This window comes from Quercus robur, chromosome 2 (genome assembly GCF_932294415.1).
Source record: "Quercus robur chromosome 2, dhQueRobu3.1, whole genome shotgun sequence".
Classification (NCBI taxonomy): domain Eukaryota; kingdom Viridiplantae; phylum Streptophyta; class Magnoliopsida; order Fagales; family Fagaceae; genus Quercus; species Quercus robur.
In genome coordinates this window covers 59,966,258-59,990,177 of record NC_065535.1, presented here as the reverse complement: position 1 = coordinate 59,990,177, position 23,920 = coordinate 59,966,258, and the positions used below count along the sequence as shown (strand labels likewise).

The 23,920-nt window shown below is 35.9% G+C and overlaps 1 protein-coding gene across 2 annotated transcripts in view; it reads left to right on the top strand.

The window, feature by feature from the left end:
* LOC126714302 (uncharacterized) overlaps nt 1–23,920 on the top strand; it is a 32,932-nt gene that overhangs the window by 5,693 nt on the left and 3,319 nt on the right. For both annotated transcript variants that reach the window (XM_050414396.1, XM_050414395.1), the window contains exons 5-17: nt 1,147–1,219; nt 1,349–1,406; nt 10,132–10,227; nt 11,300–11,417; nt 11,498–11,764; nt 14,277–14,378; nt 14,557–14,914; nt 15,012–15,125; nt 15,664–16,292; nt 16,404–16,600; nt 17,498–17,720; nt 21,750–21,869; nt 23,034–23,807. In XM_050414396.1, coding sequence (XP_050270353.1) covers nt 1,147–1,219; nt 1,349–1,406; nt 10,132–10,227; nt 11,300–11,417; nt 11,498–11,764; nt 14,277–14,378; nt 14,557–14,914; nt 15,012–15,125; nt 15,664–16,292; nt 16,404–16,600; nt 17,498–17,720; nt 21,750–21,869; nt 23,034–23,807 — 3,129 coding nt within the window. The remainder of the gene's footprint in view (nt 1–1,146; nt 1,220–1,348; nt 1,407–10,131; nt 10,228–11,299; nt 11,418–11,497; nt 11,765–14,276; nt 14,379–14,556; nt 14,915–15,011; nt 15,126–15,663; nt 16,293–16,403; nt 16,601–17,497; nt 17,721–21,749; nt 21,870–23,033; nt 23,808–23,920) is intronic.

The window sequence follows — 23,920 nt, the reverse complement described above, 5'->3', positions numbered from 1 at the left end:
TAATGTTAACTCGTGCTAGCGCTCTTGTAGCAGTCATATAAATTTTGTGTAAGCTCATCATATAGGGCACATCTAGTAGTGTTCTTGTCTTTGTGGATAGATTCTTTAGGATTGACTTTTGCAGATACACAGTTAGAGCATTAGAATAATTAGTCATGATCTTATCAAAAAAAGAATAATTAAAGTCATGAGTTTTCAAAAACTACTCTGATACTGCTATTGGCAGATATGGACATGATAATTTTGGCCTTTTATTTGCTATGTGATTTTAACACATGCTAGTGCTTCTGTAGCAGTCATATCACATTAGTGTAAGCTTATTGTCTAGGGGACATCTATGAGTGTTCTTGTCATTGTGGATGGATTCTTTAGTGGTTGATTTCTAGACCTAGATTTTGAATCAAAAGGTTGGGTTTTTCATTTTTGTCTTTTAGAGCATTGTTGTCCCTTTGTGAAGCTATTATTATCATCCCTTTGAGTTTTACTTATATTATTTTTCAATTATCAGAAGAAAAAAAAAAGATTTTTGTTTGATTTATCAAATCATGGCTTAGTCCAAATGTTGGATTTTAGTATTCTATTGTCTTTGTTGCTTACCAATGTTGACTTTTTTGAATTGTGTGTGCCTAGCTATTAGTCACTAACAGTTTAGTTTATGATCGATGAAAGAACTGCTTAAATGCAGTAGAGGGAAAAAAATTGGTTGAAGGCAATGAGATGGCTTTATGTCCCTGCAAAATCATTAGGAAAAGGATAGATGGGTGTTGTTTATTCATTTGCTTACTTAGACAGTGAGCTAATCTATTTATTTTTAGTTATAGCTATCATGAGTCTGGACATGAACGCATTTCAATCTAATCCTTATTCTGCATTTTTTTCTCTGATTGGCCCCAATGGGTTAAATCTGCTAGAATTAAGATGGTGACACTGGTATTTATAAAAACAGATAATTGCTACAGTTCTTTTCTTTGTTAAGACTATGTTTATAGAAGACATCTGGACAAACCTTAATTATCTTTTGATTGTGAAAGACCTTTTTTTTTTTTCTTTTTTTCTTTTTTTTTAATGCATATATTGCATAATTGTTTCATCCGGATAAGTGTGCTTTATTGATTCTTGATTTTACATTGTCTTTATTTGGGTCAGCTTGCAGTGGAGTGCATTTTTTGCTCAGCATGTATTCGCTTTGTGGAGTGCTGTCCGCAGGAGGGACTTACTGGTTTGTAAAGTTTATATATGTGTATATATATATATATATATATATATATATTTGGATATATTATTATGCTGTTTTCCCCTTTAAAACGGTAATATCTTGTTGTGACGTATCGGATTGTGCTCATTACAGAGAAGCTGTGGTCTGGGCTTGAGAATTTTGTTTTTGACTGGCTGATTAATGCTGACAGGTAAGCTGCTTTAAATGGGTGTGGGAACTTATAGAGGTTATGTGCTCATTCTTTTTTCTTGCATATTAATGACTGTTTGTGATAAAATTTTGGACTTCCTACTTCCCAAACGAATGTGGTTATTTCATCTTTAGGTTAAATATTCAACTGAGTTTGTGTGAGCTGTATCTACTGTACATATACTAGGCTCTAGCTTTCATTAGATATCAGTGCAAGATTTCTGGACATTGACACATTTAAGCGTGTGAATGAGCTTATTTTCATTAGTTTATCAAAGCTTATTTTGTTTATTGTGTAAAAGTATAACTGTACCTAGAAAAAAGTAATGCTTTAAAGAGCTGTACACAAGGCCTTAGTTATGTGGACTATCCAGAGTAAGAAGAATAATTGGACTTTCAGTGGAGTTGAAATTCTTTGTAACAAGCTCAAATCCTTATTTTTGAAACCCTTGTATGTTTTGATGGCTGCTTTTTGTAGCCCCATCTCCTTTTTAGATTTTTACGCTCTAATAGAATTTTCACATGTAATTTTTTAGAAAAATCTCTCCAAGAGCCTTATAATAGCTCAAATGACACCTCTTGGAATTTTCAATAGAGATATTAAAGGTTCCAAACTGGAAAGCACGGGTGAGCCGATTGGTTCAACGCACTCGAGTCCAATACGCATGGACGTGCCATGTGGCCGTGGACGCAGATGCACGTGCGTCCATCACCGAATTTTTTATTTTCTGATTCGGGCCAATACAGTCCAATTCGGTCCAAAACAGGCCCCGAATCAGTCTGATATAGGCCAAAATAAGTGTTAAAAAAAATTGTAAATTTTTTTGTCAAAACACACCGTTTTGACATCCTAGTTTAAAGAAAAAACCCTAAACTCATCTCAAACTCTCTCTGACTCTCTCATTCTCTCCGTCTCCTCTCTCTCTCTCTCTCTCTCTCTCTCTCTCACCCACGACTCTCTCGTTCTCTCCATCTCCTCTCTTTCTCTAACCCCCAACTCTCTCATTGCTCTTAAATTGGTATATGTTTACCATTATACAAAAAAATATGCTTAGCAATATATAGAAAATATAAATAAAAATATATTAAATAATTTATTAATAAACGTATCCCGCTGCACTCGCACCCTACTTTTTCAAAAATTGCCGAGTCGCCGCACCACACCCAAATCCGAATCCGAATCCGCACCCGTGCTTCCTAGGTTCCAAGCCCCCTTCCCCCATTGTTGTAACTATTGAATTATCAATTTTTTTTTAAGAAAAATCTCTCCTATCACATAACAAGAACAATATTGAGTGTCCATGAGAATCTTTGCTTTATTGTACAAGCCTGCAATTACTAATTGGGAAAGAAATGAAAGACAAACTTATGAGAGGAATATCTACCTTAATCATATCGAAAGAAATATCTACCACTATATCATCATGATGATTTTCTAGATCAAAGATACGCTCTAATGCTATGGAACATATAGTTAGTGACACAATCAAAGAAAACAAGATGAGTGTTCCTGCTGTTTTTAGACTTAAACCCACTCCAATGCAAAGTGTGTGATAATATTAATACTCAGCTTGATTTATTGGAGGCATCAAGAATGCCCAATTACCTCAAAGGTAAAGCTTCAAGCATGAATTGTAATAATGTTAGGCACTAACCTAGTGTTGAAATGGAAGTACAAACAGATATTGCTAGGGCAACAAGAAGAGCATACTTTAGTGTTTACAAAACATGCTGGAATAACAGAACCATTTGTAGTAGATTTGATATAGCTTGTTGAAGAGTCAGTTATGTTGCTTACTCTTGAGAAGGAAGATTTCCCACCGCTTGATGAGGAGAAAGTTCAGTTAGAGAACAACAAATCATAGGGTACATTTGTTTTGAATAGTGAGTAGATGCATCTACTACTGATCCAGTCTCTATGTTGCTTGAAGTTAAAAGGCTTGATGAAGTGGAAAAGATTGATACAATGGTGCTTCTTGTGGCTCAAGATAAGGCTGTATCATTTGCAATGTTGGTTGCACACAGTTAAGTTGTAAAATATGAAGATTTAGAGTAAAATGTGAATAATGAGGAAGAGAAGAATAGAGAGACAAAGAGAAAAGAAAGAAGAGGTTGAGGGCATTAACTTATCAAGCCCACACCTTAGCATATATTTATATTAGGGTTTATAATACGATTACAGAAATACCCTTATTAATATGCTAAAATAAATGACGACTAGAACTAACTCTAAAACTCTCCCTCAAGCTGGAGCATACACATCAAACATGCCTGGCTTGGAAGTCAAACTTTGAAAGAACAAAGAGAGTGACGATATGTTTCTTCATCAATAAATCCTAAATGAAGTGACAATGCACCTCAATATGTTTGGTACATTCATGAATCACGGGATTGTTAGCAATAAAGATGGCATCTTCATGAAATGACAATCCACCTCAATATGAAGGAGAGATTGAACCCATAAACATCTTAGAAGCAGTGTGAGCCATAGCTCCATACTCAACTTCAGCAATAGAACGAGCAACAACATTTTGCTTTTTACTACACCAAGTAACAAGATTGCCACCAACATGGGTACAATAACTAGAGGTGAACCGATGATTAGAATGACTACTAGCCCAATTGGCAACACTAAAACCTGTCACATAAAGAGAATGAGAGGGCTCTTACAAAAGTCCGTGCCAGGAGCCCCTTTGAAATAACCCAAAATAGGATAGATAGCTTCATAATAAGGCTAACGAGGAGCTTTCATAAACTGATTAACCACTCCAACCACATAAGTAATGTCAGGACGAGTAACCCTAAGGTAAATTAACTTCCTAACCAAGTGGCGATATCGACCAAAATCACTAAACAATTCACCTTGCTCCTTATCAAGTTTGACAGTGGATTCTATCACAAAAAAAAAAAGGTTTAACAGTGGAATCCATAGGAGTATCAGTAGGACGAGCACACAAAAAACCAGTCTTGGTCAAAAGATCTAGAACATACTTCTGTTGAAACAAAAATAAACTTTGGGAGGAACAAGCAACTTCAATCTCGAGATAATAGCGAAGAGTACCTAGGTTCTTAGTATGGAATTGTAGACCCAAATATCTTTTTAAGTTAGTTATACTAGCAGAGTTACTTCTAGATATTGTAATATCATCCACATAAACAATCAAAACAATAGTGCTAGTGGAAGAGTGACGAACAAAGGCAGAATGAGAACGCTGGAAACCATACCCAAGTACAACAACACTAAATCGATAAAACCTTGCACGAGGAGATTGCTTCAAACCATACAATGCCTTACGGCCCTTACTTAATCAACAAACAAGGTGTTCACTACCAGAAACAACATACCCAAGGGGTTGATCCATGTATACTTCCTCTTGAAGGTCTCCATGAAGGAAAGCATTCTTGATATCAATTTGATACAAAGGCCAAGAGTGACTAACTCAAAAGATAGTAGGATCCAAATTGAATTTAGGCGTGCCACAGGAGAGAATGTTTCTAGATAGTCAACACCATATGTTTGTGTGTAACCTTTGGAAACCAATCAATTGTGCCTTAAGGCGCTCAACAAAACCATCAGGGTGGTACTTAACAGTGTATACCCAATGACAACCTACTGTGTGTTTGCCAGGGGGAAAGGTAGTAAGTTCCCAAGTTTGATTCTTGTGAAGAGCAGTCATTTCCTCACCCAAAGCACGTTTCCATCCAAATGAAGACAAGACCAGCTTATAAGATGAGGGAATAGAAATAGAGGACATAGTACAAGCAAATGAATGCAGCCAAGGTGAGACAAGGTTAAACACGATGATAGGGCACAAAATTTGCAGTTGGATGTTGAGTACAAGAACGTTTACCTTGTTGTAGGCAATAGGAAAATCATTAGTTTCTAGAAGACGGGTGGATAAAGTAGGAAACCTCAAATGAAGAAGATGTAGCATCAAGGCCATATGACACAACATGCCTATCCTGAGATCACTAATAAACTTGCAAGGGAGGATTAGGCTAGGAAGCCAAAGGTTTTGGAGGAGGAGAAGAAAGAGGAGAAGACAAAGGTACTAGAAACGTAGGAGATGGGAAGGAAACCTCACCCTCATGACTAGAGATAAGATCATGTGACATACATTGACCACGTGAAGAAAAGAATGGGGTGAACTCAAAAAAGGTGACATTAACACTCACAAAATAGGGCAAAACTCAAGACTATAACAATAGTTGCCTTTCTGAGTGAGAAAGTATCCAAGGAAAATACACTTATGAGCTTGAGGAGAGAGCTTATCTTGACCAGGATCCAGGACATGAACAAAAGCAACACAACCAAACACACGAGGAGTAAGTGGGAAAAGAGAACGAGTAGGATATAAAAGTGAAAACAAAGACTTATGATTTAAGATATTAGAAGGCATACGATTAATAAGATGGCAAGCAGTAAGAACAACATCACCCCAAAAATGTTTTGGTACTTGCATATCATGGAATAACAAGGTGTGAGCAACATCTAGTAAATGACGATGTTTTTTTTCAACCACACCAATTTGTTGGGAGCTACGAGGACAACTAGTCTGATGAATGATACCACGATTAGTACAAAAGGAAATCATAATAGATTGTGTATACTGTAGCGCATTATCAAATCAAATAATCTTGATGCGTTTATTAAACTGAAAAAAGATTTCATTATAGAATGTGAAAAAAATATGAGGTAGTTCAGATCTCTCTTTTATAAAAAACAACCATGTCGTTCGAGAATAATAATCCATAAATATAACAAAATAATGGAATTCATTTGAAGTAGAAACACGAGAAAGGCCCCATATGTCTGTATGGATTAGTTCAAAGGACTCAGATGGGTGACTATGACCACTACTTGAAAAAGAACTACGATGATGCTTCCTTAACTGATGGGACTGAATAGTTGGTGGAGTTTACCATGGTGTGTGGGTGGTGATTTCAATGCTATTCGCTTTCCCTCTAAACGTTTGGGGCTGCAAACTTCACTTAGAGTATGCACAAATTTTCTGATTTCATCTCCATTAATGGGTTAATGGATATCCCCTTGGAGGGTGGCTGTTATACTTGGTCCAATTCATTGTCCAGGTCCAAGATAGACTGTTGTCTCTTTTGTCGAGAGTGTGAGGAACATTATCCTAATATTCATCAAAAATGGATGGTAAGAGTGTTGTTAGACCACTTTTTGATTTCTCTAGAGGGTAGGGATATTCATAAGGGACATAGGCCATTTCAGTTTGAGAACATGTGGTTTCAGGTGGAGGGTTTTGTGGGGAAGGTAAAAAAATTGGTGGGACTCTTATGATTTCTATGGTACTCCCAGTTACAAGTTAGCTATGAAGTTGAAAGCTTTAAAGGGTGATTTAAAAAAGTGGAATGAAACAAAGTTTGGTAATGTAACCATTAAGAGAATGAAGTTGTGGAATGATTTGAATGCCTTGGATTCTAAAGAGGAGAGGGTTTCCTTATCTGTGAATGAAAAGCTTGAACAAGAGAGGATTCGCACGGAAATTGAGAAAACTGCCTTGTTAGAAGAAATTAGTTGGCGACAGAAATCTCGAGGGTACTATGTTTAAAGGAGGGAGACAATAATTCAAAATGTTTTCACCAGATGGCTAATTCTAATAGAAGGAACAACAGTATTGGCAGTCTCAATATTGATGGGGTGTTGATTTCTAGTCAGGAAGTTATTGAAGAAGGTATTACTCAGTTTTATAAGAATCTTTACTTAGAAGATAAGCTACATCACCCTCACCCAAATGTGCTGAATTTTTCCACAATCTCTGAGGCTAAGGCTAGCTGGCTGGAATGGCCCTCTGAGGAAGTGGAGATTTTTGGGGTGGTCAAGGATTTCAATGGAGATAAAGCTCCTAGACCTGATGGTTGCGTTTTTCCAGACTTGTTGGGCCATTATTAAAACAAATCTTGTGGAATTCTTTCACTACTTTTTTGAGAATGCTCAATTTGAAAAAAGTTTGAATGCCACCTTCATTTCCTTAATTCCTAAAAAACCTGATGCAGTGGAGGTAAGGGATTTTAGGCCTATTAGTTTGATTGGGGACGTGTATAAAATTATTGCCAAAGTTTTGGCTAACAGATTGAAAATGGTGCTTGGGGACATTATGTACGAATCTCAAAATGCTTTTGTTAAAGAAAGACAGATTTTAGATTCTGTTCTTATTGCCAATGAATGTTTGGATAGTAGGATAAAATTTGGAGTTCCTGGGGTGTTGTGTAAGTTGGATGTAGAGAAGGCATATGACCATGTGAACTGAGGCTTCCTCATTTATATGTTAGAGCGCTGTGGTTTTCTTGAAAAATGGAGAAGGTGGGTTTCTTTTTGTATCTCTATAGTCAAATTCTCTATCCTTATCAATGGCACTCTTTGCGGTTTCTTTGACAGCTCTAGGGTATACGATAGGGTAATTTTGAATTTTCTAGAAGAGCCATACTGTAGCATTTACAAAACATGCTGGAATACCAGAACCATGTGTAGTAGATCTGATATAGCTTGTTGAAGAGTCAGTTATGTTGCTTACTCTTGAGAAGGAAGATTTAACACTGCTTGATGAGGAAAAAGTTCAATTGGAGAACAACAAATCATAGGGTACATTTGTTGTGAATATTGAGTAGATGCATCTACTACTGATCCAATCTCTATGTTGCTTGAAGTTAAAAGGCTTGATGAAGTGGAAAAGATTGATACAATGGTGCTTCTTGTGGCTCAAGATAAGGCTGTATCATTTGCAATGTTGGTTGCACACAGTTAAGTTGTAAAATATGAAGATTTATGGTTAAATGAGAATAATGAGGAAGAGAAGAATAGAGAGACAAAGAGAAAAAGAAATAAGAGGTTGAGGGTGTTAACTCATCAAGGTCACACCTTAGCATATATTTATATTAGGGTTTATAACATGATTACAAAAACACCCTTACTAATATGCTAAAATAAATAACAACTAGAACTAACTCTAACACGCACATTGATTTTTTTTTTTTTTTTTTTTTAATATAAGTAAGAAAAATTGTATAAGGAGAAGATTACTTCATTAAGAAATGAAGTAGCCAGAAAAAATATGTACAAGCAACAAAAAAGAAGAGCAAAAAATTATGTACAAGAAGAAAGGGAATCCAAAAACAGCGGAATGGATTCCCTAGAAATCCCCATGCATGAGACCAATCAAACAGGGTTCTTGCAAATAAAGCTGGGAGCTGATCCCCGGTAAGCACCAAATCTTCAAATATGTGATTATTACACTCCCTCCAAATAATCCACATCACACAATGTGGTACCAAATTTTAAATATTCGAAGAGTGCTTTCCCAACCAATTTCTCCATCCTACCAATAAATCAATAACCCTCTTGGCTAAAACCTAAGTAACACGAACCTATCTAAAAGCAAAACTCCATAACCGAGAAACCTCCCCACAGTGCAATAGGAGGTGATCAAAATTCTCCCCACTGCACTGGCAGAGGCAACACCAATCCACAATTGTAAAGCCCCTTCTCCTCAAATAATCACCTGTGAGAATCTTCCCCATGCAGCTATCCAAACAACAAAAGACACTTGGCATGGAGCCTTCATGCCCCAAAAGCTTCTTTATTCTTGGTGTTGCCAAAGATAACTCAAGAGTTGGTGCAAGTACCATGTGCCAAAATCTTATTGTTCAACACTTCAAAACTTTGGGTCAAGTTTTTTCCAACAATGTGAAAATGATGTGGGAACCATGATGAAAATTTTATTCTAATTTAGTCTTATTTAATTTTAGAAGTCAATTTTAATTTTATTAGTCATTTAAATTTTATTTTAGATATTAGTAGTAGATTAGGTTATTAGTTTTTATTTATTTAATTTACTAGAGCCAATGATATTTTTGTAATTCAGTAATTGGAATTTCCCAACTCAAGCATGATTACGGTTTCCTAAGTCAATTAGAATAAGAAATAGGGTTAATTCATAGTCTATATAAGCACAGTATTGTACCTCATATGGAGAAAATTTCCAATTTGATTGATTAATAAACTTTCTCTTGGAAATTGTCTAGTGCTAACTCCAGCTAGTCCTAGGTACCAACTCCTAGGTATGTTCTCTCTAGTTTGATGCTAACTCCAAGCTAGCATAGGTGCTAACTCCTATGTTATTATCTTTTATTTTCTGTTCTTTCAACTTTATTTTTGCATCCATTTTGGTTTTGATTTTGTTTCGCATCATCTTTCCCAGCTGTTTCTATTAAATTTATCTTTAGTACTTAAGTGTACCTTTTGAAGATGCCTTGTGTGCATAAGGGTTCTAGTTCTACCCTATAATAGAATTTTATCACTTACCTAGAAGAAGGGAAAGGGGAAAAATAGGAGTTGATTGGCTGTTTGTTCTACTGTTCAGATTGGAAGTTTTATAATAATATCTTGTAAAGAATACTTCCATAAGGATGGATAGTTTTCTATCTCTGTTTTCTTTTTCTATTTTTGGTTACTTTAAAAAAAAAAAAATCCTGTTGTTATTTTTTTAGTGTGAATTTTGAAGTACAATCATGCTTATGAATCTTCTGATCTAGACTGAAACATGTACTGTAGACATTAAGGGACTTGATATTTTCCTTTGGTCAGAATGGACTAGGTCATATACTTCAGAATTTTATGAAAACATCATCATAAGCCTTGAGAAGTTTATAATGTGCACATATACATTTTTTCTTATGAATTCAGTATACTCTCATTGCAGGGTTGTTAGTCAGGTTGAATATCCCTCATTGGTTGATTTGCGGGGACTTCTTCTGGACCTGGTTGCTCAACTCTTAGGTGCCTTATCTCGCATCAGGTAACCCAATCAGGATCTTTAGAACTTGAACTTTTAAAGATTCTGCTCTGATTCAAAATTGTTTCACTGTTATGAAAGTTATTCTGGAAACAGGTAGTCTTTGTAGTGTTTAACTGTTTATATTCTCTCATATTTTAAAATTTTGGCTCTATGAGATATGCAATCATTGCTGCTTAGTTGGATTATTATAAAACTACATAGTTTTTGGCAAACTGAATTTAGTTGTTCCATGATTATGTATCATTGGATGTTGGTCAAGTATGGCATGTCTTAGTCTCAGCATCTATGGCCTGTTGTGACTTGCTTTTGGGGTAGCTTGAGGAAGAAAATTTTGTTTTCCCTAATGATAGAATTATTGCTTGGTGAACCATTCATACCTTGTATCTGTGATTACATCATTATCATCCTTTTTTGCTTCATTATGTCTGAAATTTCTAAGTTGATGCGAATTTAATAGCTACCTATAAATTGCAGCTATTCCTATAGCTTATTTCTAACCCACACACAATTAAGTTGTGTGCGGGAACTAGCTTCTCTTATTGGACGAAACCAATGCAACTATGATAATCTGAATTTTTTTGAGGTTGCCCCCGCGGGGGGGGGGGGGGGTACCAAGTTGTTATATGGCTGCCTGTTTGTCATGACAGTTTTTTTTTTTTTTAATAATTTTCCTGGCCTTATCTAGTATATGTCTAAATCATGGTTTAAAAATGATTTAGATTACTAATAATAGTATTCTCAATAATTTGATGCTTACCCTCGGCTCTATATTGTCATGTCTGGTAGAATTTGTGTTTTGCTGATCAGACGGGTTGTTCCTAAAGCTTTTAAAATATGATTATAAGTAAAGAGCTAATTCAGCCAAAAAAAAGAAGAAGAAAGAAAGTAAAGATCTATATTTTGACTATAGAATGCTTCTACTAACCAAAAGAAATATGCTTCTCGTTGCATAAATTAGTTGATTGGGTAGTCATAGTATGAATGTGAGATGGGAGCAACCATCAATGTTTAGTTCTGTATCTCTGGAGTAGATCATATTTAAATTTATGGTTCTTTCCCTTTCCTATTACAGATTTAGTTCTGTGACTGAGCGCTTTTTCATGGAACTCAATACACGTCGGATTGACACTAGTGTTGCCCGAAGTGAAACCCTTAGCATCATTAATGGGATGCGCTACCTAAAGCTTGGGGTATGTGTAAGTTAATTTTTGTTTTTTTTAGTGAAAATGGCATGGAAAAGACAATGATTTAACAATAAGGTAATTGCCAGGTTAAGACAGAAGGTGGACTGAATGCTTCTGCTTCCTTTGTCGCAAAAGCAAATCCTCTTAACCGTGCTCCACACAAACGCAAAAGTGAGCTTCACCATGCACTCTGTAATATGCTTTCAAGCATCCTAGCACCCCTTGCAGATGGTGGAAAAGGCCAGTGGCCACCTCCAGGTGTAGAGGCTGCACTTTCCCTATGGTATGATGCTGTTGGACGAATAAGATTGCAGCTCATGCATTGGATGGATAAACAGAGCAAACATTTTGCTGTAAGTGGATCTTAGAAAATGTAACTCCCTTTTTCTTTTATTCCAAGGTTCTGTTTGTTTTTCATCTGAGATGCGGATATTGCTACCTTCACAAGTTTCATATTCTGTTTAATTTTACCTTCTAATCAGTTTGTGTCATTAAGTAAAAATGACGCTTGGCAAAAACTCTGATACCAAACTGATGTGGGACAGTGGGCTCATTGTGGAGTTATAGGATAGCTAGGTCTAGGGTTTGTGGTGGGGAAGGCTGGAAAATATTATGAAATTTAGTATTTCTAACTGGGCAAGGGAAGCGTAGAGTTTGGACATGAAACAAAGATAACTAGGGTTTGGGTTGCTGTTCCAGCGTTAGGAACTGTAACCCAAGAACAATAGTTGGGTGGGTCTTCTTAGGTTGAATGGAAGTGTTTCATGGTTGGGCAATTTAGGGTTTTTGGGAATGGATTTGAGAGAGAGCTATTGAAGTAAAATCAGGTCTGATACTTATGGAAAATTGCTCAAAGTTCAAAAGAAAAAGGAAAGAGAATATACTGTCTAAACCTCACACCTAGCGATCCTAAGCATCACACCTAGGGTTTCCTTGATATTACACCTTCGATTAAGGTTGCATTGCACTTTTTTTTTTTTTTTTTTTGATAGATAATAAGAGTTTTATTGATGAAAAAGAACAATGTGTTTACGATTGTAAACTCACTGCCCTTGAAACAAATACAATCAAATCATTAGGAAAGTCTAATAGAGATAAGGAAATCAGACAAGGAACTACAATGTGTAAGACCCCAAATACGAGACCACTCAAACAAAGTCCTAGCAAGCAAGTTCTTCAACATATCTATAGGTCTCTCAATGTCCTCAAAAGTTTGGGCATTAAGGTTGCATTAGACAAACCGCGATCAAAAGCTTCATAGCTTCTGAAATTTTTGCAAAACATATGCAATGGAAAAGAAAGCATTACAATCTGATTTCTACCCGTAATAGGAATTAGACTTGATGAGCTTAGATCACTAGGTCCAAACTAGATAACTATTATAAACACAATGTAATTGATCCAATAACATAAGAGACCCTTTATATAACCCAATATGTGATAAATAATGCCCCTCTGGAAATAAAATTACAATAATGCCTCTGATTTAAAATTAAATATAAAGTAAATAAATCAAATTCCAGCATCTTGCATCATTGTCTTCTGGTTGGAGAAAATTCATGATTACAATGAATCTATGAAGTCAAACATTTCCTGTTTTCAGTTTTGTTAGTGTACCTTCCTTTTACCTTTCTTAATAGCTTTGATCTTCTTCTGGAGAAGGGATGAAAATAATGGAATTGATTTTCCCTAGGTGCTTATATGGCTAATTTTATATAAATATTTCTTCCAAAAGAATCTTCCTTTAATTACTTTGTAATTCCCTAGGAATCAAAACCTAGGTTTGCTTGCAATCAATACCAAGCAAGAGGAACAAAACATAGGAATCAACACCTAAGGTTGGCTTGGATCAGCACCAGACTATTGAATAAATGTTTGAGTGGGTAAATGTTTTGGGTTTGTTGTCCTTTAGTTCTTCATTTGAGATTCTTGACAGTTGAACCATCAATGCTTGATGGTGGTGTACCTATTTTATACTTTCTGTATATGTGGGTTACACCTATTTTCTTTTAATTAATGAAATATATACTTATAAACAAATTCTTATATTAACTAGTAGGACTAAACCCTGAGTCTAATTGACAAAAGGAAATCCCAAATGTTGAATTACACAGCTGAACCTTTGGCTGTGATGACAAGGTGCCTTGCGATTGGCGTTCAAGATTGCTGGCGCTTCTTAGAGACCAGTTGCGGGGCTTAGGGGCTTGATTTGACCGATGTGGGGTTGTGGGGATTCCATCAACTTCCAGTGAACTCCTGGGTAGGCTCGACAGATTTTTTTTTTTTTTTTTTGGGGGGGGGTGTGGGTGGGGGGCTTTGCGATGGCTCAATGAAGGCAACTGGGTGAAGGGTTCTATGCCGTTGTTTTACAGTGGTGAAGAGGGGTTTTTGTGGTTGTGGCTCGTGTAACAGTGGCTGTGGTGGATTGATGGTTTCTTAGGTATGGAAATTTGATGTAGGACAATAGATTCTAAGATGACGGCTTGTGTTTGGGAAACAAAAGAAGATCAAAACAGGATAGCATCTTGGAATCATCACTGAGGGTTTGCCTGTAATCTACACCAAATGTTGAAAATAGGAAAATAGAACCTAGGAATGAGTACCTAAACTGCTTGGAATCAGCACCAAGCAGTAGAAGAAAATTTCCAACCCAAATTTTATAAATTCATCGTCAATCAACTTCCAAAATTTATTTAAAGGGAAAAAAACTAAATTTTTTGGTAAGTTCATATCACCTTTTTTTCTCCCTTTTCATTTCTTAATTAATTTGCACCCCCACTCCCCCCCCCCCCCCCCCCCCAAAAAAAAAGTGCCTATTTATGTTTATAGTTTTTTTAATCCCCACTAACTATTTTTATGTGTTAGGTTGGTTACCCTTTGGTGACTCTTCTTCTCTGTCTTGGTGATCCTCAAATATTCCACAATAACCTAAGCCCTCATATGGAGCAACTCTACAAGCATCTTAGAGTAAGTTTAACTATTTGGCATTTAGTATGGGGGAACAAGGAAAGTGTGGATATGGTGATATGATTTAATATTCCATGTCTTTCTATAATGTCTTGTCTTGTTTATCTGTCGGCCATATCCATATGGAATTATATTTTGAGTTTTTAGCCATATAACAAAATCTGGGTTAATCATTCAGGACAAGAACCATCGTTACATGGCCTTAGACTGTCTTCATCGTGTTTTGAGGTTTTACTTGAGTGTTCATGCGGCTAACCAGGCCACAAATCGTATATGGGACTACTTAGACAGTGTAACCTCTCAACTCTTAACAGTTCTGAGGAAAGGGATGCTTACTCAGGATGTCCAACATGATAAACTTGTAGAATTCTGTGTGACTATAGCGGAACATAACCTTGATTTTGCCATGAACCATATGATATTAGAATTGCTGAAGCAAGATAGTTCAAGTGAAGCAAAGGTGATTGGTCTTCGTGCTTTGCTTGCCATTGTTATGTCCCCTTTAAGCAAGCGTGTTGGCTTGGAAATCTTTAAAGGTAACTGAAAAATGGTCATAGACCTTGATTATTGTTATATAGTTATATTTTGATATCTCAAGGGCTGATTAGACTTCATCTGACTTTTGTTGAACAGATCACGATATTGGCCACTACATTCCAAAAGTAAAGGCTGCAATTGAGTCAATTTTAAGGTCTTGTCATAGAACCTATAGTCAAGCTCTTCTAACTTCTTCAAGGACCACCATAGGTAATTTTCTTTTTTGTCTATTGTAGAACCAGTCTGCTGCAAGTTTTGGTATCTGGTAACCTTAATTTAAAAAGGACATGGAAATATTGATTTAGATATTTTGTGTGATTTGCTCTTGATTTGATCTGCTAAATAATTGTATTTTCATCATGTGTTCTTTTCTTTTCTTTTTGTTAGACTTATTATCATTTTTATTGGTATATGTTTCCTGGTAAAAATTATGATTTTGATTTCATTATAATTGGTGAATGTAGTCCATTTCTATCTGATGCGAATGGGCCAAGCCTGAGCTCAATATGAGGTTTGCAAGCCCTTTGGATGTACATACCCCAAATGGACTAGGTTCAACACAATTGTTTAATAGAGCTTTCTCACCTCATAGAAATAAATAAAATTAAATGCAAATGATTCATGAAGCTGTTGATTAAATGCTTTAAATTCTTGGTTATCTGTTTACTGTATAGTTATGCTTAAATTGCTTACATTTATGTTTTGGTTCCTGCAGTGGCACATGCTAATTAAATTTTATTCTTTCCAGATGCTGTAACGAAGGAAAAGTCTCAAGGACATCTTTTCCGGTCAGTACTGAAGTGCATTCCATATTTGATTGAAGAAGTTGGCCGAAGTGATAAAATCACTGAGATAATACCTCAACATGGCATAAGTATTGATCCAGGTGTTCGTGAGGAAGCAGTGCAGGTACTGAACCGGATTGTAAGATACCTTCCCCACCGCCGCTTTGCAGTTATGAAAGGAATGGCCAACTTTGTCCTAAGGCTTCCCGATGAATTCCCTCTTCTCATTTCAACATCATTGGGACGTCTGCTGGAACTCATGCGTTTCTGGAGAGCTTGTTTATTAGATGATAGACTGGAATATGATGCTCAAGATGCAAAGCACGTCGGGCATGTAAATCAGTTGGCCAAGAAGCCTCCTTTCCACCAATCAGAAGCAATTGAGTTCCGCGCATCGGAAATAAATGCAGTTGGGCTTATCTTCCTTAGTTCTGTAGATAGCCAGATTAGGCATACAGCACTCGAACTACTTCGGTGTGTTCGCGCTTTAAGGAATGACATACGGGACCTAACACTACGTGAACAACCGGATCATAGTTTGAAATATGATGCTGAACCAATATTTGTAATTGACGTCCTGGAAGAACATGGGGTGGGATATTCTTTTCTATTTCCCCATCTTTTGCTCCTGTATTTCCTTATTCTTAATTTTTCCCATATCACTTCCTGATCATAATTTGAACTTGATCTTTGGATATGACAGGATGACATTGTTCAGAGTTGCTATTGGGATTCTGGTCGTCCTTTTGATATGAGACGAGATTCTGATGCTATTCCTCCTGATGTGACACTTCAGTCTATAATATTTGACAGCCCTGATAAAAATAGATGGGCTCGGTGTTTAAGTGAGCTTGTCAAATATGCTGCTGAGCTTTGCCCAGACTCTGTTCAGGAAGCAAAGTAAGTGTTTTCATATTCTTCTCAATGCTTGCTTCTGCCCAATGCTGACTTGATCTCTTGGCACACATGCTGTCCTCAACATTAAGTCTTCATGATAAAAATAATATTGGCGACAAAGTTTCTTTCTTTTGTTTCTTTTCTTTACTTTTTATTATTATTATTATTTTTTTTTTTTTTGTTGACTTGATGTGGTAGATAAGCAGAAAAAATGTTCCTCATTATACTTCATTTGTTTCAGTAGAAACATATTTCCTGGCGAAAGTGACTTGTTTTCCTATGTTTGGTTGCAACTTTGAAAAATATCCAGTGAACATTTTCAGCTATTTGACTTGCATGGAAAATCAGTAATATTTCATGTAGACGTGGTAGTGGGGGTGATGGAGGTGGAGGCACATAGGAATGGAAACTTGTGGGGGCACCAAAGAATCAGAAGCAGAAAACATTTTCCTCCTCTTTTGGGTTATTTTCTGTTGACTTTGGAAAATTTTATCTGCCACAGATTTTCTGACATACTAAACACCAGAAAATGCAGAGAACATTTTTTTGGAAAGTTTTTCCACTGAAACAAAAGGAGTGTTAAATCTCTCATATTTTATGGGTGGCCTAAAATAAAATTCTTATATGTTTCTCTAGTTTGTGACATTTGGGAACATGTTTTCATGTGTGTTAACTGTTAGGTCCCTGTGACTCAAAATGAACAGTTTACAGCAATTAATGAGAAAAGTAATTTGACATGGAAACTACAAAATCTTGTGAGGGTTGATTTTGTTACTAATTTGTCCACAAAATACTTAGTCTGCACATTTGCTTTCTAGTTTCTGCCCAAGATCTTCAGGTTAAATCAAGTTCACAAATTACAATTCCAGGATCTTCTTTTAACAAAATCTTTATTTGCAGGAAAGAGGTTATGGAACGTCTTGCTCATATCACACCTGTTGAGTTGGGTGGAAAGGCTCATCAGTCACAAGATGCAGAGAGCAAACTGGATCAGTGGCTGATGTATGCAATGTTTTTATGTTCATGTCCACCAATGATTAGAGAAGCTAGTGCCTTAGCATCAACCAAAGATCTTTACCATCTTGTTTTTCCCGCCTTAAAATCTGGATCTGAAGCACACATAGTAAGTACTTAAGATCTAATATTTATATTTGTAGTAGGAAGTTAACCAGCCAACTATTTCCTACTGCAAATCTGACATGGAGCTCTCACTTGTTCTTTTCTGACACTCAAATATTGACTGGACCATATGTTTAGGAAATTGATCCTGTTTCCTTCTTTCCATCTTAAATTAAAAATAAAAAAAGAAAGAGAGAGAGCTATGTGGTCTGATTAAGACTAATGTCCTATATTCTGATGATAATATATATATATATACAACCACATTAAATTTGAGGTAGCAAGCTTTGAATAACTGTTTAATGGCCCCATTTATGTGGTTGTTTGTCCTTTTTTTTCCCTGAATGGAGGAAAAGTGGTGATAATTGATGTAGTCAAATATCTTATACTTGATCTTACTTGTAATGAGTAATGTGAAATTTTGAGATGGAAAATTGTAATGGTGAATGATGCAGCCCTCTAATTAATCTTCCTAGAAAAACCAACCATAAAATGTTTAATGGGGTAACGTTAGGTAAGTAATTAGCTTGATAAACTACCTATCAAAAAAAAGGTAATTAGCTTGATAAACTACCAATTTTGCTAAAAGGTTAAGTTGACATGAATGGGTGAACTCACTCATTTAACCATTATTCTAACACACCCCTAGGGCCCTGCTTGTGAGATTTTTAACTTTTTTAAATGGGAAGTATAGTGGAGATCTGGTTCGAACTTAGGACCACCACTTGCTCTGATACCATGTTAAACTATCACTTGTCCCAAAAGCTTAAGCTAATAGGAAATTGTGAATTTAATCATTTAACCATTATTCTAACACAACCCTTGATTTACATATTTTGGGAACTTAAAATATATGTGGAGTCAACAAGGATTGGTAGACTCTTAATTTCATATCTAGGAACTTATGAAAGGAATTGATTCTGAGAACATCAAAATTATGTTAGGCTTGCATTCTCTATAAAAGAGGAATGGAAATTGAAGAAGGCTGGCTATCTTGGACTAGAAAAACTTGTCTAATTTATTGGGTTATTCCGTTTCCGGTGGTTTTAGGCTGTATCTACCGTTTCACAGCAAACATATAATACTTGCAGCATTATCTGACTGCATCAAGTGGTATCTAAGAAGAATTGACACTGACACTGACATGTACACAAAAAAATATAAAACATGGCGATATGGAAATTCTTGAAAAATTAGGACATGCCACAATGAGAATGGGACAAATAATTGATTAATATATAGGTAGGTATATTTTATTTATTTATAGGCATATTTTAGGTTTATTTTGAGTTTCTAAAATAAATAAACACCATCAAAATCATTAACAGTATATCTAAAATCAAAGGAATATAAAATAATAATAAAAATTACACGTCTACGATTTTGGAGTGTGTGCTTCTTAGGGTGGTATCGAAGCAAAAATTGGTCTGTGGCTTTGCGTAAAAAATTATTGCAATAGTTGAAGCTCATATACGGATTTTGGAAAGGAATTGCTTCAATTCTAGTGCTTTCCTAGAATAGCTAGAAGTGAATGGTATAAAATATCCTGTTCAAGTTTTTGAACAAAAGCATTTTCAAGTTTCCATTTGGTATTGGTATCAAATTGATAAATTACAGTAAGATTTTCTTTGGGGAGACATAGGATATATGTTTAAATTCCAATTTGTTTATTGGAGAACGGGGATGGGGAATCAGAAGCATGGTAATGTTCAATCAGGTATTGTTGGGAAATGACTATGGCATTATGCAGTGGAGGCAGATGCACTTTGGGGAGGAGTGGAGGATAAAAGGTATGGAAGTACGTAGGGAGGTTGGTATTCAGCTGGAGTAAATGGTCCTTTTGGGGTAAACCTATTGAAGCATATTAGGAATGGTTGGGGGAAATTATCTGGATCATTAAATTTGAGGAGGCAATGGCAGTCGCATTTGATTTTTGCAAGGTTTATGATGTGGGGACTATGTTCTAAAGGAGGCATTTGCAGAGTTGTATTAAATTGCATGGTCTAATGAGCCATTGGTCTAATGGTAATATTCATTGGGATATGTTATTTTTATTAGAGCCATACATACCACGATTATTTGCTTTTCTATTTTACTTACCAAAAAAAATATATGTATTTATATATTAGAGCCATAAATGATTGGGAGTTAGAATCTCTAATTTCTTTTCTTGATATAATATTCTACCAAGAATTTTTTTTTTTTTTTTTGGGGGGTGGGGGGGAGAGAATAGGATATGCTAGACACTGACTAGAGATTGGATATTTGAGGCTCAATTTCTACGAGGTTCTACATTCTAATGGTGATTTACCGTCTACAAGTTGGATTGGTATTTGGAAATTACTGATCATTTACTTATTGTGAGATTGCTCGTACATTTTGAAGGGAATGAGAGAGGAATTTTGGACTAGGAAAATTCTCTTCTTGTGCACCATGTATGATTGGATTGCTGCCACTAGTGGTCACTGCTTTTCTAATTTGATTGAGTTTCTTTACATATATTTTCCAATTTTAGATGATAATTTATTAGTGTATTTTTATATACATCCCTTGTACTATAGTTGTGCTCCTATTTTGCATTTATTTAATACAAATTAAAAAATAAAAAAAATAAAAAATTTGCCTTCATCTCCTGCATTAGAGATTGATTGGAACTTACCTCCAATGTTTTATGATTACTGGAATAACGTTCCATTATGGGTGATGGATCTTTTGAATTAAGAAGTAAAGAACTAGACATTATATTTGAAATGATGGAGAGCTTAAAATAGTAGATGGTTTTGAGATTTATCCAACAAAGTTCTCCTCAAATTATGATGATTTTTTTTTTTGTGAAGTAATTTTGAAGAACATGGAAAGGAGGAATTGAAGATTTTGTTTTCTTAAACAATGCATTTGAAATCAATGGTCACACAATAATGTTCAAGCAAGATGAAAAATTTTGGTCTTGTACGGTTAAAGCAGCAAATCAATTCAATGTTTCTTTCCTTTTGTCAGCCAGAGTTGTGTTTATTGGCACAAAGCTGCAAGAGATTGAAATGGGTTTGGTGGATTAGCCAAGAGCCGAAGTTAGCAACTGACAAGAAGACAATGAACTCAAGGTTGAGTTCTTGATGATCAGGGGAGACTGATATAGCCAGTTGGTCAAATTTCCTGAATAAAAAGTCCATGAAATCTGTAATTGGGTATCTGAGTTAGGTTTAGTCATCAGCCCTTGATTTCCATAGTTTGGGAACTCCAACATGAGTAAGTAGTGTGGTCCACATCTCAGTAGGCTCTTAACATCCCATCTAGGAACTTATGAAAGTAGTTAATGGACCATCTAGAATGTCTATGAGCATTAAATTTAATTTATGATTGTGTTCTCTTTAAATTAGGAATGAAAATCTGAGACTGCCTTTGACAGAAAAGTCATGTTAATACTGGGATTATTCCCTTTTCTTTCTTTTTGGGCTTATCTGTTCTTTTACAGCAAGCATCATATTTGCAGCATTATCTAGCTGCATCAGTAGACCTGTGGGTTTGGTGGTGGTGGCTGCTGACTGCCAACCCTTTCTACTTCATATGTTGTGCTCAAGTTGCCATTTGTCTACCTTGTCTAACCTAATCTCTACATTCACACTCATACATGTACACACTGTTATAACTTGTATATGGTATTTTTTCTCCATTTTACCTTAGGTATTACAAAATTGACATATTTGCCTAATTGGTGGAGTTCACTCTGCCATTCCCCTCTTCACTGGAAAGCAGCATTGGGATATATATATATATATATATATATATATATATATGTATGTATGTATGTATAACGCTGGGGTGATTTTAAGGCTGAAATTGTCTCACCCAAATAATATATTTTTTGTACAATTGCTTCTAAATGCTCTAATCCCACAATGTTTTAAATTTTGATGCTTGTGCTTATTAATTTAAAAGACAAAAAGAAATCTATGCAATTTTCTTATTTATGTAATTTGAATGCTATTAGATTTGTTCCTCTTGGTTAAATTAATTTTTTTCCATTCCAATTTAGCATGCAGCCAGCATGGCTCTTGGCCATTCACATCTTGAAGCATGCGAAATTATGTTTGGTGAGCTTGCGTCTTTTATTGATGAGGTTTCTATGGAGACAGAGGCAAAGCCGAAATGGAAGGTTGGGAATTTGTTTTAATTTGTCCAATGTCCTAAATTTTCTGATTGTCATTTGTATATTCATAACCAGCATAGCATTCTCATCCTAATTGCCAGTCAGTGAACTACGTAATTCTTTACTGGCAAAGGTAAGTTATCATAAGATTACAATAATTTGTGGTACCAACAAATTAATAGACGAAACAGGCAATCTGTTTTGCTAACTCAATACTTACAGTTTTGAGTAATATGAGTATAAAAAAGAGGTTAATGTGTTTGGGTTATCTAATTTTCTTTGGCTTATTTTGGTTAAAAAATAAGTTGGGTAAATGTACAGTTATAGCTAGAAAAAAATGTGGCATTAAAAAACTATACCAAGCTATACAAGCTTTTGGGGGGGGGTGGGGTGGGGGGGGACCCCTGCCCAAACGTAAAGAACAAAATCTCTCTAATTTTAAATTGACAAATTATGATTAAATCAATGACGTTGTAGCCATTTGACTTAACGAGTGAATGAAAATTGCAAATGCTTTAAGGTAAATGGTAGACACTCTTAAGTGAGTGAATGACAAAAAGAAATCCAAACTACACTGGAGTGCAAGGGCATGGCTCAGATATATGACATCCAAAAAACTCCCAAGTTGGGAAAGAGACCACCACAATAGAGAATCTTTATGCACACTTAGAGAACGGGACAAAACGAGAACTAATACCTCAATCTCTGGAGCTACCTATTTTCTTGAGAAGGCTTAAGGCCGTGGAGGGTATTAGGATGCCAGTCACTTGCATGGTTCTACCAACCTGTTCTGATGGGTTACACCAGTTGATCTGTTATCAGAGATTGAGATTCCTTCGGTAAATATAAATAGATTTTCCTATTAATTGGTCCTATCAAAATAACCCTTATCTGACATATTCTGTATGAATGCTTGTTGTTTTATGAAGGGCGCCCCTTCTAACCAAATATGGAAAATATGTTAAATAGCATATTCTCCTTTAGTTCATTGTCAAAAAATTCTAGGTAGTGTGGTTTAAGAGTGGGCAACAGCTGTTTTTACCTGATTCTTTGAAGAAATTTGCTCACATTTCCTTTCTTTTGCATTAATAATTACTAAAAATCTTCTTTTTCCAAATTTTGGATTTCAGTCAAGATGACTTACAAAATATATCACTCCTTTGGATGCAGAGTCAAAAGGCTCGCCGTGAAGAACTCCGTATCCACATTGCAAATATTTATCGGAATGTTTCTGAGAATATCTGGCCTGGCATGCTCGCTCGCAAGCCAGTTATCCGTCTCCATTATCTGAAGTATATTGATGAGGCAACCAGGCAGATCTTAACAGCAACTGCCGAGAGCTTTCAAGAAATGCAACCTCTCCGTTATTCACTTGCTGCTGTTCTAAGATCATTGGCCCCTGAATTTGTTGAGTCAAAATCAGAGAAATTTGATCTTAGAACTAGAAAACGACTATTTGATCTTCTTCTCTCATGGTGTGATGACGCAGGCTGTACGTGGGGTCAGGATGGTGTTAGTGATTATCGACGTGAAGTAGAACGCTACAAGTCTTCTCAACATGCTCGGTCTAAAGATTCTGTAGACAAAATATCATTTGATAAAGAATTGAGTGAACAGGTTGAGGCAATTCAGTGGGCCTCAATGAATGCTATGGCTTCACTTTTATATGGACCTTGCTTTGACGATAACGCAAGAAAAATGAGTGGGCGGGTAATATCTTGGATCAATAGTTTGTTCAATGAGCCTGCACCTAGGGCTCCATTTGGTTACTCACCAGCTGATCCAAGAACTCCATCTTATTCCAAATACACGGGTGAAGGTGGTCGTGGAGCTGCTGGTCGTGACAGGCATAGGGGTGGTCATCATCGTGTTTCATTAGCAAAATTGGCTCTAAAAAATCTTCTACTTACAAATCTGGACCTGTTTCCTGCCTGCATTGATCAGGTAATAATGTTGTTCTTTGACTGTTGTGCAGCACTTTCCAATTAGCATGCATTTTACTGTTTGATAAATTAGTATGTGGGATGCTTGTCAGTTTCTTTACAAGGAACTAATTA